The sequence below is a fragment of the Ilyonectria robusta genome (genome assembly GCF_021365365.1).
Source record: "Ilyonectria robusta strain PMI_751 chromosome Unknown BGZ61scaffold_2, whole genome shotgun sequence".
In the NCBI taxonomy this organism is placed as follows: domain Eukaryota; kingdom Fungi; phylum Ascomycota; class Sordariomycetes; order Hypocreales; family Nectriaceae; genus Ilyonectria; species Ilyonectria robusta.
The window spans coordinates 474,929-491,047 of record NW_025764436.1 but is presented as its reverse complement, the minus strand read 5'-3'; the positions used below and the strand labels follow the sequence as shown (position 1 = coordinate 491,047).

The following is a 16,119-nucleotide window of genomic DNA, read 5'->3' as shown; positions in this document are numbered from 1 at the left end:
AAGTCAGGGAGGTATTACGCATCTGGCCGCTGTAAGGGCTGCTGCCGGTACCTACAGAATCCCCGTGGCAGGGTGCAGCGGCGTTGTAGACCCGAGTCCAAATCCCAAGTCCCCTGTACATGTACTTCGGCGTCTCATGGGGCTCGAAGGTGGTGGTTTGGGTGCCACTCATGACGGCGGGCCTTGGGATCCTGCTGCCGGCTTGCAGCACGCTCCTCAACCATATTGCCACGCTAGTCCGTACTAGGGAAGGCGGTATGGAAAGGGCAGCAACTGCCAGGGGTGACCAGGGGGGCGCCTTCCCCAGAAACCAAGCTTTTGGGGCACCATCAGACATGTTTTTGCTGGGCTGTCGCATCCGCCGCGTTACCTTTGCTGAGAGCCGACAACTGCTCGGCCGAGCGGGCTCGCACTGGTGGTCATCGCCTCGTAGGTACGGATTGCTCTTATCTTAGGTTTCGGATGCGTCTTTATCGTCGAGTTGTTGATGATAACAATCGCCCCTTCTTGGGGAATCTTAATGTGAGGTGACGACAGTCTGTGGCTTGATGGGTGTGGGAGCTCCCCTGCCATCATGGAGCTGACTCTGGGTGCAATTTCGCGTCTGGCCCAGCTTCCATCTCCCATGACACTTCTCCAGTGCGCATCGCTCGGCCAAGTACCGATACTATCCTTAGCATTCCGGGATTCCGGGCAACAACATGTCTTGTTGGAGGCCGCCGCACTCTATGCTGTCTCATGGTGAATTTCGATTAATTCGGTTGCCTTGTCTAGGTATTCTCCATAATACGCCATCTTCAGCAGAAGCACCCCGTCGCGGCTCATGCCTGCCCTTACAGACGGTACGGAATAGATCTTCAAGCCGTTGGTGCATGCAAGAAGCTACATACGAACGCCACGCCGCTCGTGGACAGGCCTCGGACCTGAGAAGTGCTCATGAATCGCGGCCCATTGAGAGGCTGATACTCCGTGAGGTGCATCCGGCACCAAGAGGAGGCGTGCCGGCGCGACGTTGGTTGGCACTCACTTGGCTCTCAGACATCCTGGATGATGTAGAGTGACCTGGACCCACTGTGCTCGGGAGCTGGGCGGGTTGATGTGGGCTGGTGGGGGCCACTTCTGTAGGGGATGTTGGCTGGGCGGTAGGGGGTGGCATAATGTAGTGGGATGTGTAGGAAGTGGACCGGAGTTGGGAAAAAATGCTGGAAGGCAGCTATCATAGTTGGTAGTGTATGAGGCATACGACGAGGTACCTGGCCGTCGAATCTTCTCGAAGAACAACCTCGCAGGGGAGTCTAGGTGGTCAACCCAAGCGCATCATGGATTGATGATCGTCAGGTGTTGGTGAAGTCATTATTGCTGGAGTTTCCCATGGCTCTTGTTGCCCCTTGGTTGAGTGGGGTGCTTAGAGTCCGAGAGCTCGGGATTGGGTGTCATCGAGACCGCCTCCAGACACAAGGGATCCGGAACAGCCTGTCAACAACGAACCTTTCGCTGTTCAACAAGCATTGGATCGGGTGGCCGGGCAGTTGCGAAAGAGTTTCGGTTCAATTCGGCACGACTACGGATTGTTGATACAATGTGGTGAGAGATAGTGTCCGGGATAGACCTTTGAGAAGAACAATTACACCATAGCTACGATGGAGGATGAGTTGAGTGCAACCTCTCTGGGCACACCGTGGCAACCAAACCGAGTCCGCCCGGCAGAATTTTTGTTGTTTTGTTGCTGGCGAATCGACATCTCACCAAAATTACCGTCAGCCTTCCGCCCATCCGTCCGCTGCAGGCGTGGCTCAACAGCAGCCTCACAGGTGCCCCAAGCTCGGCCCTACACGCCGCCGACCTGCCCCAAAGAGGGGAGGTGGAGGGCCGCAAGTCGTGCCCCAGGACACACTGGCCACTCTGGTGACTGACGAAGGCGTTGGTGGCAAGCCCCCAAGAACCGCTGCCCCTCCAAAATCCACAGAAACACCCCCCGAACTCTCCCGGCGGAGAGTGCTGCCACGCCAAGTACCGGTACATGCCCGCATTCCGAGGACCCCTCCTGCGCCAACCCAGCCTCGATGTAGCGGCGACCAGGCGCCATGCAACAGGGGACCACCGTGGCGTGGGGCCCATGCGGATCGAGCGAGCCTCCCATGTGGTGGTGCATGCCAATCGCACTCGCAACACTCGTAACTGGCGGGCGCCTGGACGGCTCTGGTGGGCTTTTGGTCGCTGGCAGGTACGGTGTGAGGGTGTGAGCCAGGTCATGGGTACGTACCCCTCAATCGCCCATCGCTCATCCCCAACAGAACTGAATTTTTGGCTGGTGTCGGTGCTGAGCGGTCTCAAACCTCCGGTTGCACATCCGACCTGATCTTAGCCGGGTCTTGGGGGCCTGTCTCAAGCTCGAATTTTCTCGTTCTTGAATTATACCATCCGTCGACCAATCTCGCCCTTGAGCTCTTTAGACCTCTGACCCTTTCTCCCGAGATTATCTTCACTCATCCTTCCTTTTCTTCTCTCGTGTCTTGCGCCTGGCTGGTCTTGTGTTGTGTGAATCCCGCGCTCCACTGATTCCAAGCTCCCTTCACTGCGGCCTCCTCTACCCTAATTTCCCCCCTCCAACCTCCTGGGGACCAGCCAGCACTGCGCATTGAGGATCGCCGGATACTCTGCCAGCGTCCTTGGGGTTAAGCATCAGATTTTCATCCGGTGCCACGAGTTGAATTGATAGGTTTGTCCCTCTCTGCGCGCCTAGCCCGCGCCCTGCCCGCGCTTTGAGACCCTTAGTAGAACGAGAGAACTGACTTTGAGCTCCCTTTTCCCCCACCGCAGATTTCTTCGATACCCCCTTCTCCCACCATGTACGGCTCAGGAAACGGCGCCCAGACGGGCATTTCCACCCCCAGATCAAACGCCTCGCTGCGACCTTTGACTCTGTCTCACGGCTCTCTCGAGACCTCCTTCCTCATCCCCACAAACCTCCATTTCCACGCCTCGCAGTTGAAAGACCAGTTCGTTGCGACCCTACCCGCCGCAACCGACGAGCTCGCTCAGGATGATGAGCCCTCATCCGTCCCCGAACTCGTAGCGAGATACCTGGGTCTCATTGCACACCAGGTCGACGAGGGCGACGATGACGAGTCCGGCTCCTACGAGGAGGTGCTGAAGCTCGTCCTCATCGAGTTTGAGCGAACTTTCCTCCGTGGCAATGAGGCACACGCCGTTGCTGCTACCCTCCCCGGTATCGAGGCTAAGAAGCTCGAGTTCATCCGCAGCTACTACACCGCTCGCGCCGTCTGCAACCGGCCCATCAAGCCTCATGCTTCCGCCCTCTTCCGAGCTGCTGAGGACGCCTCTGCCGAGATCTACACAATCTTCGGTGGTCAGGGTAACATTGAGGAGTACTTCGAGGAGCTCCGTGAGATCCACAAGACCTACTCTAGCTTCATTGGCGATCTCATCACCACCTCCGCCGAGATTCTTCAGACTCTCTCCAAGAACCCCAGCGCGGAGAAGATGTTCCCCAAAGGCCTGGACATCATGAACTGGCTTCACAATGCCGAAGCCACTCCTGACGTCGACTACCTGATTTCTGCGCCAGTGTCTTTCCCTCTGATTGGTCTTGTTCAGCTCGCCCACTACGAGGTGACTTGCAGAGTTCTTGGAGTCCACCCTGGAATGCTGCGCGATCGGATAACCGGTACCACTGGTCACTCCCAGGGTATTGTCATGGCCGCTGCCACTGCTGCTGCCGATTCGTGGGACTCGTGGCGCGATATCACCACCTCGGTTCTCACCATGCTTTTCTGGATCGGAACTCGCAGTCAGCAAGCTTTCCCCATCACCTCCATGACTCCAAGCATGCTCCGGGAGTCGCTGGAACATGGCGAGGGCTCCCCTACTCCTATGCTTAGCATCCGTGACCTTGCACAAACTGAGGTCCAGAAGCACATTGATGCTACCAACCAGTACCTCCCCGCCGACCGCCACATTGGTGTCTCCCTTATCAACAGCCCCCGAAACCTCGTCGTTACCGGTCCCCCGAGCTCGTTGTATGGACTCAACTCCCAGCTCCGAAAGGTCAAGGCTCCTACTGGCCTTGACCAAAACCGAATCCCATACACTGAGCGAAAGGTTCGCTTTGTCAACCGATTCCTCCCCATCACAGCCCCTTTCCACAGCAAGTACCTTTCTGAGGCCACTGCTATGATTGACGAGGATCTGAAGGATATCAACATTGATTCCAGCTCCCTTGGTATCGCCGTTTTCGATACCAACACTGGCAAGGATCTCCGCGAGATCAAGGGAAACATTGTTCCTGATCTGATTCGCCTGATCACGCGTGATCCCGTGAACTGGGAGAAGGCTACCGTCTTCCCCGAGGCCACTCACATCTTGGACTTCGGCCCTGGAGGCATCTCCGGTCTTGGTGTCCTGACCAGCCGCAACAAGGAGGGAAGCGGTGTTCGCGTCATTCTTGCTGGTTCCGTTGATGGCTCGATGAACGAGGTTGGCTACAAGCCTGAGATTTTCGATCGTGATGAGGAGAATGTCAAGTACGCCATTGACTGGGTCAAGGAATTTGGCCCGCGACTGGTGACCACTAAGGGAGGTCGGACCTACCTTGACACCAAGATGAGTCGCCTTCTTGGTCTCCCGCCAATTGTTGTTGCTGGCATGACCCCTGCCACTGTCCCCTGGGACTTTGTGGCGGCCACCATGAAGGCCGGATACCATATCGAGCTTGCTGGTGGTGGCTACTTTATTGGCCCCATGATGACCGATGCCATCAAGAAGATTGAGCAAGCCATTCCCGCCGGCCGTGGTATCTCAGTCAACCTGATCTACGTCAACCCCCGAGCCATGTCTTGGCAGATTCCCCTCATTGGCAAGCTTCGTGCCGAGGGTGTCCCCATCGAGGGTCTTACCATTGGTGCTGGTGTGCCCTCCATTGAGGTTGCCAACGAGTACATTGAGACACTTGGACTCAAGCACATCTCTTTCAAGCCCGGCTCTGTTGATGCTATCCAGTCCGTTGTTAACATCGCCAAAGCCAATCCCACCTTCCCCGTCATTCTTCAGTGGACCGGTGGCCGCGGTGGTGGTCACCACTCTTTCGAGGATTTCCACCAGCCAATTTTCCAAATGTATGGCCGCATCCGACGACAGGAGAACATCATCTTGGTCGCTGGTAGCGGTTTTGGTGGCGCTGATGACACCTACCCTTACCTCACTGGTCAGTGGGCTAAGAAGTACGGCTATCCTCCAATGCCCTTTGATGGTTGCTTGTTCGGTAGCCGCATGATGGTTGCCAAGGAAGCCCACACTAGCAAGGCTGCCAAGGAGGCCATTGTCCAGGCTCCTGGTCTGGAGGATGGCGAGTGGGAGCAGACCTACAAGGGCCCCGCCGGTGGTGTTATTACTGTGCGCTCCGAAATGGGCGAGCCCATTCACAAGCTCGCGACACGCGGTGTCAAGTTCTGGGCCGAGATGGACAAGAAGATCTTCACTATCCCCAAGGAGAAGAGAGTCGCAGAGCTCAACAAGCAGAAGGATTACATCATCAAGAAGTTGAACGATGACTGCCAGAAGGTTTGGTTTGGTCGCAACAAGGCTGGCGAGGCTTGTGACCTCGACGAGATGACCTACGCTCAGGTCCTGCGCCGCTGCGTTGAGCTCCTCTACGTCAAGCACCAGTCCCGCTGGATCGACCGCTCGTACATTGTCTTCACCGGCGACTTTATCCACCGCCTAGAGGAGCGTTTCACGTCTACTGCTGGCAAGCCTTCTTTGCTCCAGAGCTACTCTGATCTCAACGACCCTTTCAGTGTTGTCGAGCGTATTCTCGCCGCTTACCCAGAGGCTGAGAACCAGATCCTCAACGCCCAGGATGTTCAGTACTTCTTGATCATGACTATGCGCCCCACCATGAAGCCCGTCACCTTCATCCCTGTTCTTGACGACAACTTCGAGTTCTACTTCAAGAAGGATTCCCTCTGGCAGTCTGAGGATCTTGATGCCGTCGTTGGTCAGGATGTTGGCCGTACTTGCATTCTCCAGGGCCCTACTGCCGCCAAGTTCTCTACCGTCATTGACCAGCCCATCAAGGAAATTCTCGATGGCATCCACGAGGGCCACATCTCTCTGTTGACCAAGGACCTTTACAACAACAAGACCTCCTCCATCCCTGTCACTGAGTACTTCGGTGGAAAGCTTGTTGATCTTGAGGTTCCCCTGGATGTCGAGGGCCTCACTGTCAGCTATGATACCCACAAGAACACCTACCGCCTTTCCTCGTCCGCCGCGGCGACTATGCCCGAGCTTGACTCCTGGCTGTCGTTGCTTGCGGGTCCCAACAGGAACTGGCGTCACGCCCTTCTCATGTCTGATGTTGTCGTTCAGGGCCAGAAGTTCCAGACCAACCCCATCCGTCGTATCTTCGCTCCCACCCGTGGCCTCTTCGTCGAGATTCAATATCCCAATGACCCCGCCAAGACTGTCATTGTGGTTCGTGAGCAGCCCCGCCACAACCAATACGTTGATGCTATTGAGGTCAAGTTGGTTGGCGAGAACGAGATTGTTGTCAACATGATCAAGGACACTACTGCCCTTGGCAAGCCCGCTGCCCTTCCCCTCAAGTTCACCTACCACCCCGAGGCTGGCTACTCTCCTATCCGCGAGGTCATGGAGGGTCGCAACGACCGCATCAAGGAGTTCTACTGGAAGGCGTGGTTCGGCAACGAGCCTGTTAACCTGGATGCTGATGTCACTAGCAAGTTCGATGGTGGCAAGACCGTCATTACCGGCGAGGCTATCAACGACTTTGTGCACGCTGTTGGCAACCACGGTGAGGCTTTCGTCGACCGACCTGGCAAGACCGTCTTTGCTCCTATGGACTTTGCCATCGTCATCGGATGGAAGGCCATCACCAAGCCCATCTTCCCTCGCACCATCGATGGTGACCTGCTGAAGCTTGTTCACCTGTCCAACCAGTTCCGCATGATTCCTGGTGCGGAGCCTTTGAAGAAGGGCGATGAAGTCTCAACTACTGCTCAAGTCAACGCTGTTATCAACCAGGAGGCTGGAAAGATGGTTGAGGTCTGCGGAACTCTGGTCCGTGACGGTGAGCCCGTGATGGAGGTCACTTCTCAGTTCCTCTACCGCGGTGCTTACACCGACTTTGAGAACACCTTCCAGCGCAAGGTCGAGACTCCCATGCAGGTTCACCTTGCTACTACCAAGGACGTCGCTGTCCTGCGCTCTAAGCAGTGGTTCTCGGTTGACGAGCTTCCCCGGGACATTGAGCTCCTTGGCCAGACCCTGACCTTCCGCCTCCAAAGCTTGATGCGCTACAAGAACAAGGATGTCTTTTCTAGCGTTGAGACCCGAGGCCAAGTCCTGCTTGAGCTACCCACCAAGGAGGTCATCCAGGTCGCCAGTGTCGACTACGAGGCCGGCGAGTCTCACGGCAACCCCGTCATCGACTACCTGGAGCGTAACGGTTCTCCCATTGACCAGCCTATCAACTTCGAGAACCCCATCCCTCTTAGCGGCAAGGCCCCTCTGCAGCTCCGTGCTCCCGCGTCCAACGAGAACTATGCTCGTGTCTCTGGCGATTTCAACCCCATTCACGTGTCTCGCGTCTTCTCCACTTATGCCAACCTTCCCGGCACCATTACTCACGGCATGTACTCCAGCGCTGCCGTCCGAAGCCTGGTCGAGACCTGGGCTGCCGAGAACAACATCGGACGTGTTCGTAGCTTCCACGCCTCTCTTGTTGGCATGGTGTTGCCTAACGATGAGATTGAAGTCAAGCTTCAGCACGTTGGCATGGTGTCTGGACGTAAGATCATCAACGTCGAGGTCCGCAACGTTGAGACCGAGGACAAGGTCCTGGAGGGTACTGCCGAGGTGGAGCAGCCTGTGACTGCCTATGTCTTCACTGGCCAGGGCTCTCAGGAGCAGGGTATGGGTATGGAGCTGTACGGAAGCAGCCCTGTCGCTAAGGAGGTCTGGGATCGAGCTGACAAGTACCTCCTCGACAACTATGGTAAGCTGAAACGATCTCATTTGAGAATTTTCTCACGTATTAACCAATCATCTAGGCTTCTCTATTACCAACATTGTCAAGAACAACCCCAAGGAGCTTACTATCCACTTCGGTGGCCCCCGTGGTAAGGCTATCCGCCAGAACTACATCGCGATGACTTTCGAGACTGTCGCTGCGGATGGCTCCATCAAGTCGGAGAAGATCTTCAAGGAGATTGACGAGACCACCACCTCTTACACCTACCGATCCCCCACTGGCCTCCTGTCCGCGACCCAGTTCACTCAGCCTGCCCTTACTCTCATGGAGAAGGCTAGCTTCGAGGACATGAAGTCCAAGGGTCTTGTTCCCCTGAACAGTACCTTTGCTGGTCACTCGCTCGGTGAATACTCGGCCCTGGCCGCCCTTGCTGAAGTCATGCCTATTGAGAGCCTGGTGTCTGTTGTGTTCTACCGTGGTCTGACCATGCAGGTTGCTGTGGAGCGAGACGCTGCTGGCCGCTCCAACTACTCCATGTGCGCCGTCAACCCTAGCCGCATTAGCAAGACGTTCAACGAGGCTGCCCTCCAGTTTGTCGTTGACAACATTGCGGAGGAGACTGGCTGGCTTCTGGAGATTGTCAACTACAACATTGCCAACATGCAGTACGTCTGCGCTGGTGACCTCCGTGCCCTCGACACGCTGGCCGGTGTCACCAACTTCCTCAAGGTCCAGAAGATCGACATTGAGGAGATGAAGGCCAACCTCGAGGAGGCCACTGGCCACCTTCGCGAAATTATCCGTGGATGTGCGGAGAAGACGCTGAGCAAGCCTGTCCCTATTGAGCTGGAGCGTGGCTTTGCTACCATCCCTCTCCGTGGCATTGACGTGCCATTCCACTCTACCTTCCTGCGGTCGGGTGTCAAGCCCTTCCGATCCTTCCTTCTTAAGAAGATCAACAAGACTTCGATTGATCCCTCTAAGCTGGTTGGAAAGTACATCCCCAACGTGACGGCCAAGCCGTTTGCGCTGACGAAGGAGTACTTTGAGGATGTGTACAAGCTGACCAACTCGCCCAAGATTGGTGCGGTGCTGGCCAACTGGGAGAAGTATGTCCAGGACGAGCCTGCCACCAACGGTGCGGACGCCAGTGACAGCGGCTCCAACCTGGAGTATGACGGCCCTGGTGCGGCTGCCTAAGGGCGGATATGATAGGAGATGGAATGATGATGAAGGAGGCTAAAGATTCCCGAATTGGATTGTTTTGGTATGGAAGCATATAACGATGTATTCTGTAGTAGAGAGGCGTTTGCTATCATTGTGTTGTTAGATTTTAGAAACATGAACGATTTTAACTACATGACAAGTCCCTCAGTGTCGAGATTGAATTGGCGTGAATGTTGGCTCGAAACAGTGGGTGGAATGACGAGGCGTGCCAGGCCGGTTGATGGTTGGTTTGCGTAACGGAGTGATTGTTCCACCAGATCTGAGCTGGTCTCTGTGTTTGCCGAGGGCGGTAACTACTTTGGCATCTTCTGTCTCTTGGAATATTGGCCGGCGGCGGTGGCGGAGGCGGGGAAGATAGGTATTAGGCTTGGTTTGTCTGCTCCGAAGCCAGCCCCATCGGCTGCCGGCGAGGGCCGGGGATACGCTGGAGCGGAGATGGAGTCGGAGACGGCCTATCAGACTTGGCTCGCGGTACTTGGTAACACTAATTACCCGTGTGTGTACGTAAAGCAGTGCAAACTACACAGATGACTGTTAAACAGTTGGCTCGGTCTTCTGTACCTCTGCTCGGACGCCCGCGGCCGAGCTGCCACGGCCGAAGCGGCCACCCGCTTGGCTACACCCGCCAGAAACCCAGGAGATGATTTGGTTGGCCGAGGAATGATTGCGGCACGCACCGCATCGAAACTACAAAGGGGCCGACCATCTCATCTCAACCTCGTATATCTTGCCCTGCTGTCCCTGGATTCCTTTCTGTTCGTGTCCCCGACGCTTCTGCCTCTGCGAGTTTTTCCACTTCCGTCCGGCTTGGCCTACATATTACCTCATCACCACCAGCGCCGCCACCTTTCAGGTACCTGTTGCGCCAAACAAGAACTCAACACAACACCTCTCAGAAGTCCACCCACACAACATTCCAACCAACTGGTGCACCTGACGAAAATATGCCTGGCTTACGGAAACAAGTATTTCTGGGGACATTCATCTCCTCCAAGAGCCGCCAGGAACTGGAGTACCTCCATGACGCAGCCGTCTGCGTTGACAGCGATGGGAAGATTGTAAAGATCGATAAGGATTGCGCGAACGCGGAGCTCATCGATGATCGGTTGTTAGGGAAGCTAGGCTGGGAGAGAAGCGATGTGGACGTCCATGTGGCCAAACCGGGGCAGTTCTTCTTTCCAGGCTTTATCGGTGAGTTTGGCCATTCCGGGAGTGCCAGCTCCTCAGTTACGCGCCTTGAACTGGACAGACGCTGACGATGCTCAAGATTCACACGTGCATGCGCCTCAGTATCCCAACGTCGGTATCTTTGGCAAGAAATCGCTCCTGGACTGGTTAGAGAAGTACACCTTTCCGCTGGAGTCGAGCCTGAAAGATCTGGCCAAGGCACGCCGGGCGTACACCGCCTGCATCCGACGTACCCTCTCTCATGGCACCACGACGGCAGCCTACTACGCAACGATTGATGTGGAGGCAACAAACCTCCTGGCAGACCTCTGCCTGTCTTTGGGGCAACGTGCGTTTGTCGGGCGGGTGTGCATGGACAACCCGGATATATGTCTTGAGTACTACCGTGACGAGGGCGCCGCGGCCAGCCTGGAGAAGACACTGCAGACCATCCAGCATGTTCGAGATATTGACCCTAGTTTTGAGTTGGTATCTCCAATCTTGACACCGCGGTTTGCACCGTCCTGTACTAGCGAGTCCATGAGAGGCCTGGCCAAGATCCAGCGAGATATGGACCTACCGGTTCAAACCCACGTCTCAGAGAACAAAGGGGAGATTGCGCTGGTGGCAAGCATGTTCCCGGAATCAAGCTCGTACACGGCTGTATACGACGACCATGGTCTGCTGACGCCACGGACGATCCTGGCGCATGCGGTTCACCTAAGCGAGGACGAAGCAAAGCTCATCGCCGAGAGACAATCCAAGGTAGCTCACTGCCCGTGCAGCAACAGCGCGTTGACGAGCGGTACGGCGCGAGTGCGATGGATGTGGGACCGGGACATTACGGTAGGCCTCGGGACGGATATGGGCGCCGGATACAGCCCCTCGATCCTGGAGGCAGCTCGGCAGGCAGCACTGGTGAGCCGGCACCTGGCAATGGGAATCGACGAAGCGGATCCCGAACACGAACGGAGCAAGTTGACCATCGAGGAGGCGCTGTACCTGGGAACCCGGGGTGGAGCGGCGGTGGTGGGCCTGGAGACCCGGGTGGGCGGCTTTAAGGAGGGGATGGAGTGGGATACGCAACTGATTGGACTAGGCGATGTGAACGAAGAGGGTTTCGCCGCCGATGCCGATATCGATGGAGGGAATGTGGACATGTTTGGGTGGGAGACTTGGGAGGAGAGGATAGCCAAGTGGGTGTATAATGGGGATGACCGAAACACCAAGAAGGTTTGGGTTAAGGGTCGGCTTGTGCATGCAAGACAATGAACGAAAATAGATTGGGGATGGGTTTGTGAAGATGCAAAGACGCAAAAGCTTGGGCAACGGGTGAATTGAGTATGAGTGTGCCAAGAGCGTCACTCTGATGAGAAAGGCCATGATGGATGAAGGCGTGGAAACCGGGTTGAGAAGACACAATAGATGGCTCCCTAGCTAACTAGGCGAGAATGAACGAATGAACGAATGTGGCTGCGGGTGCTGGCCCAATGAAGAGATACGGTTGTACAAAACTTGCGTGAGGCTTTTGGTCGAGAACAAAGACACGTCTTTACGCCCGCAACGACCTGGTGAGCTGAGATGGGACTCCCACATTCAGCAAACCTAACTTTGATACACATTCAGCCTCTATTCTGGTTCAATACATGTCTAAAAATAAAGGCGTAGTGCTAGCTTTCGCTGGTTACTGTGGGCGCTTCTGGCAGCTGGCTGCTGCATCGTGGTGGTTGTAAGTCGGATGGGGCTGAGTTGAGAGGAAATTGTTCAAGGTACAGAGTCAGAATCTTGGAACACGATTGGTTTACCGTTTACGGTCGAAATAAGCCGGATCAGTGATGCCGGGTGATTGACAAGTGGGAAGAGATATTCAGTAGGACGAGGCGTAATAGCTTGTCAGGTGAAAGCTCGAAGCGGCTGAAGTTGACACCCGGACGAGCCAAAGACTTCGTCCCGCCGGCACACATGTGCCGAGGAGACAGTATTAACGAGCGTCGTGATTGGCTAATTCCCAGCTCTGGTCAAGTCATTGGCTCAAGCAAACAAGCGAGAGCGGGAACCGGGCTGAGCAGCTCGGCTCAAGAACGAAATAGCCAGGAATGGAATGGAAGAAGAGGACAAGTTTGGGGGGGGGGGGGTGGTCAGTTCTGGAGGTGAGAGAACCCTGGCTTTCAGCCCCGAGGCGCCAAGAAACGTGGCGCATCTAGGACCCGCCATGGCGTCCAGCTGGGCATTGAGGGCATTGAGGACCCCGGCATGCATGTATATCACAGGAGGATGGCAGTAATTAGGGCACTAGACGGGTGTTTGAGGTGTCTCTGCATGCTTTAGTCTGGAATGCAGACATGGAGATGTGATGGGGGGACAAAACAGAGCCGGTGAACGAGACAGACACGGGAAAGAAAATGAAACACAATTTAAAGAAATAAAGTGAGTCTGTATCACAAAAAGACAAAAAGGGAAGGGCGGAAAGGGGGCGGAATGAGGAGATGATACGGATGGGTGACGGTGCCACAAGGCGCAACGGCCCCTGCAGCCACTCACTCACTCACTGTACGAATGCGTTTTGCGGAAAGGGATCGACACGTTCGCAAACCGTTTCAAAAAGGAAGCAATCACACGGTCCACACCCGCAGCAGCGGGAGATAACAGGCCCTACCCAGTCTGCTGAAGCAGCACGTCTGCAGGGAGTGGGCAAAAGACTGCCCGTCTGACTTATTGGCTGGGCTGGCGCTGCAAAGGAGAAGGGCGATCGGTGAGAGCAACGCTAGAGGGAGGAAGTAGGGTTGGGTGTCATCACCTAAAATAAGTAAAAAAAAAAAAAAAACCCTCCATCCATTGAGTGGGAACAATGAGGATCCTCCTGTAAGATCTGTACGCAGCAAGATAGTGTGTAACCCAATGCGTGCAACCCATTTTGGAAAAATTCTGTTGGGGGGGAGGTTGTATGCGGTGACGGTAAGTGCATGCTGTAGCGGGTATACGCACTGACGCGGGGGACGAGATACCGGCAGTCAAGTGACGTGGGTGGTGGTTGATTGTGGCGCGTTGGAGCTGAGAACGGGAACTTGCTGCCAGGGAGCTAAAAGTTTGGGCTGGTCTGGATTGTACGCCTCAATCAGGCGCGTTGGATGAATGGTCGAGCCGCGAGATAAGTTGGAGTCTGGCCGTGTTTTTCTTATTTTTGGCTTGCTGGAGGCGTCGGGCTATTCGCGTATAGCCAAGAAGCCAAGACGTATGACGCCGTGAGGCTGAAGAGAGTCGTCCAAGGTCGTCCATCATCTGTCACGTCCATGTCTGATACCGCCCACCCCGGGATGGTACAGTACAAGACACACGGTACATACAGTATCCGATGCACGTAGATCACACAGATAATAAAAAAGCAAGCAAGCAAGCAAGCAAGCAAATTAATTGCTCCCCCGCCCAGTGCTATGCAGCAAGGCGGCCTGATGCCGTCGTCCCCTGGTTCTCCGTCCCGGCCGCCTTATACGAAGCGGCATCCGCGCCTGAGGTATCCAGGTATCCAGGTATCCATCCAGACACCACCACCACCACGGTTACCCGGCTTCGACTCCAACAAAGCACTGCCCGCAACCATACTTCACCGGACTGCACTCACCGACTGTTCTCACAGACACAACCACACGCCAGAAAAGCATCATGGGATACCGAACTATGCTTCTAGTTGCAAAACCGCATTCAGCTGCACAGCCTTCGCCTTCCGCAGGGCGCCCGCTAAACCCTACCCACGACCCATTGAGACAGCCACGGCAATGTGCCTAACCACCACTCCACCCATTCCGCGCTCCGCCCAGCGCGACCAGTTCAGCATCCCAAGCCTGTGCCGTTGCCCACGAGGCCCCAGCCTCGCAAAGCCCGCTGCCCAATGGCGACGCAAGTGCGTGGTGATGGTGCGGGTCGCCTTCACACTTCCCCCGGCCCTGCGCTGCACGGGCTGCGCGCCGCGGGGCTAGGGGGGGGGCAGATCCCCAACGGCGTATTGGCTGCTTGTACCGAGATGGGCGACTGTTTTCTCCTCAGCCCTGTGTGCTGGCTCTTACACACTAGGCATCGGATGCGGGACTCCTCCCGAGCACTGTGTGTGCCGTCCAACGTCCAGCGCGTGCAGGGCCGCCCAGCCAAGGGCGCGTGCCGGCATGTGCTGGCGGTAGAGATTTCCGCCCATGGACCTTGTCTACTCTCTGCCGCTGCGCTGTGCCAAGTGGACCTAGAGCAGAGACCAAGATTGCATTTGGGGAATGCCGTGCGATCGGGCTTCTGCTGTTCGTGCAGGGGTCTCCAGCCAAGAAGTCCTAGCCAAGAGGATGGCTTGAGTCTTGAGGCTGGCTGTCACGTCCATCCATAAGAAGACCCCCTTCCCCCGGGCGCTTGGGGACAGACCAGGCAGTAAACGGTTACGACAAGGCAGACAGATTCTACTGTTTCCACTGACTGGTAAGAGAAACGGTTCGCGCCTCACCTACCCACACTCGACGGGCGGCTGGGACCTATAAACTGACTTACACCCCCGCCAGGTTTCGCTTCTCCTCCTCTCTTTTCAGATCTCTACCAACTCTCTGAATACTCCTCCATACTCAACAACACCCTCTCATAGCAGTTACCATGAGCACCACCGGCACCACCACCGGCACCCAGGGCCTTACGGCCACCGGCGTCCCTGCCCTGCCCTTCTTCCTGACCATCATCCGCGGTGTCATTCTCGCCCTCTCCCTCGGTGCCCTGATCGCCGCTGCCTACAACCTCTCGCTTTTCGGCGGTTATAGCTCTTATCTCTCTGGCTACTCCGGCCCTGCTGGATTCATCATCTTCGATGTAAGTGCCATCACCGTACTCTTTTGACTCAATCCACCCAGAGACTGATCCCTGAATAGGCCATCTTCACTTTCCTCATCGTCGGTGGCATGCTGGCTTCCGAGTTCTTCGCCCCCCAGCTCTACATCCGCATTGCCTTCATTTGCGCCCTCATCCTCGATGCCATCTTCTGGCTCTCTGCCTGGGCTTGGGCCGCCTCCGTCGCCTCTTCGTTCTATAGCTACTACGACGGTTACTATGGCAGCAGCCACACCCTCGATGCGTATGGTGGCTCCCTGGCTGCCTGCGCTGCTCTCGGTGCTTTCACCTGGTAAGTCACTAAAATGAAGACAAATCTCTTGAGCTTCTAAGCTGATATTTTCGTGCTCAGGGTTTTGGTCATCGTTACCATCGTCTTCTTCATCAAGGCCTGCATGGCTTCCCCCCAGAGCCAGACCTTTGCTCCCCGAACTGAGGTCCAGGCTGAGCTTGGCGAGGCCAAGATGGAGGGCACTGTTCCTCCTCCTCCTCCTCCCGCCCACTAAAGAAACAGTCTCATATCTCCGAGGTTGACTCTCTGGTCCCCCGAGGTCTAAAGAAGTACGCTGCAAGAAGGGATTTGAGTGACTGCTTGGATAACTTTCTGTCCGCAGAGGAAACACCGACGCAAGGAACGACAATGGCTAAGCTAATGATGGCGCACATGGGCGCGTATTATTGAAGATTTTACGGGGCGCATATTAATAGTCCCTTTTTGATACCACTTTCAATTCCCATTCTCACATACTACAATCTACTCCTAAATCGCAAAGTTCCAGAACCCGAAGCATGGAGTCATCCTACCCAGCAATGTCTTGTGTCGTCTCTCCTTTGTCTCATGTCCTTGTCCCATGACTAAC

General features: G+C 55.7%; 4 protein-coding genes across 4 annotated transcripts; all 4 read left to right on the top strand.

Moving 5' to 3' along the window:
- Positions 1-2,847: 2,847 nt before the first annotated feature.
- Positions 2,848-9,214, top strand: BGZ61DRAFT_339521 (acyl transferase domain-containing protein; the record flags this gene model as incomplete). The annotated part of the gene is made up of 2 exons (XM_046239236.1): positions 2,848-8,038; positions 8,094-9,214. 2 exons carry the CDS (start codon positions 2,848-2,850, stop codon positions 9,212-9,214), a joined length of 6,312 nt encoding a protein of 2,103 aa, XP_046110314.1.
- A 971-nt stretch (positions 9,215-10,185) lies between these two features.
- BGZ61DRAFT_489483 (uncharacterized protein) lies at positions 10,186-11,680 on the top strand (the record flags this gene model as incomplete). Its single annotated transcript, XM_046250223.1, has 2 exons — positions 10,186-10,432; positions 10,509-11,680. The coding sequence occupies 2 exons, from the start codon at positions 10,186-10,188 to the stop codon at positions 11,678-11,680; spliced, it is 1,419 nt and encodes a 472-aa protein (XP_046110313.1).
- Positions 11,681-14,182: 2,502 nt separating this feature from the next.
- Positions 14,183-14,869, top strand: BGZ61DRAFT_80691 (uncharacterized protein). Its single transcript, XM_046257110.1, has one exon. The coding sequence runs from the start codon at positions 14,295-14,297 to the stop codon at positions 14,772-14,774; it is 480 nt and encodes a 159-aa protein (XP_046110312.1). The 5' UTR covers positions 14,183-14,294; the 3' UTR covers positions 14,775-14,869.
- BGZ61DRAFT_80697 (uncharacterized protein) lies at positions 14,868-16,113 on the top strand. Its single transcript, XM_046257111.1, has 3 exons — positions 14,868-15,241; positions 15,301-15,551; positions 15,612-16,113. Exons 1-3 carry the CDS (start codon positions 15,032-15,034, stop codon positions 15,763-15,765), a joined length of 615 nt encoding a protein of 204 aa, XP_046110311.1. The 5' UTR covers positions 14,868-15,031; the 3' UTR covers positions 15,766-16,113.
- Positions 16,114-16,119: the final 6 nt, after the last annotated feature.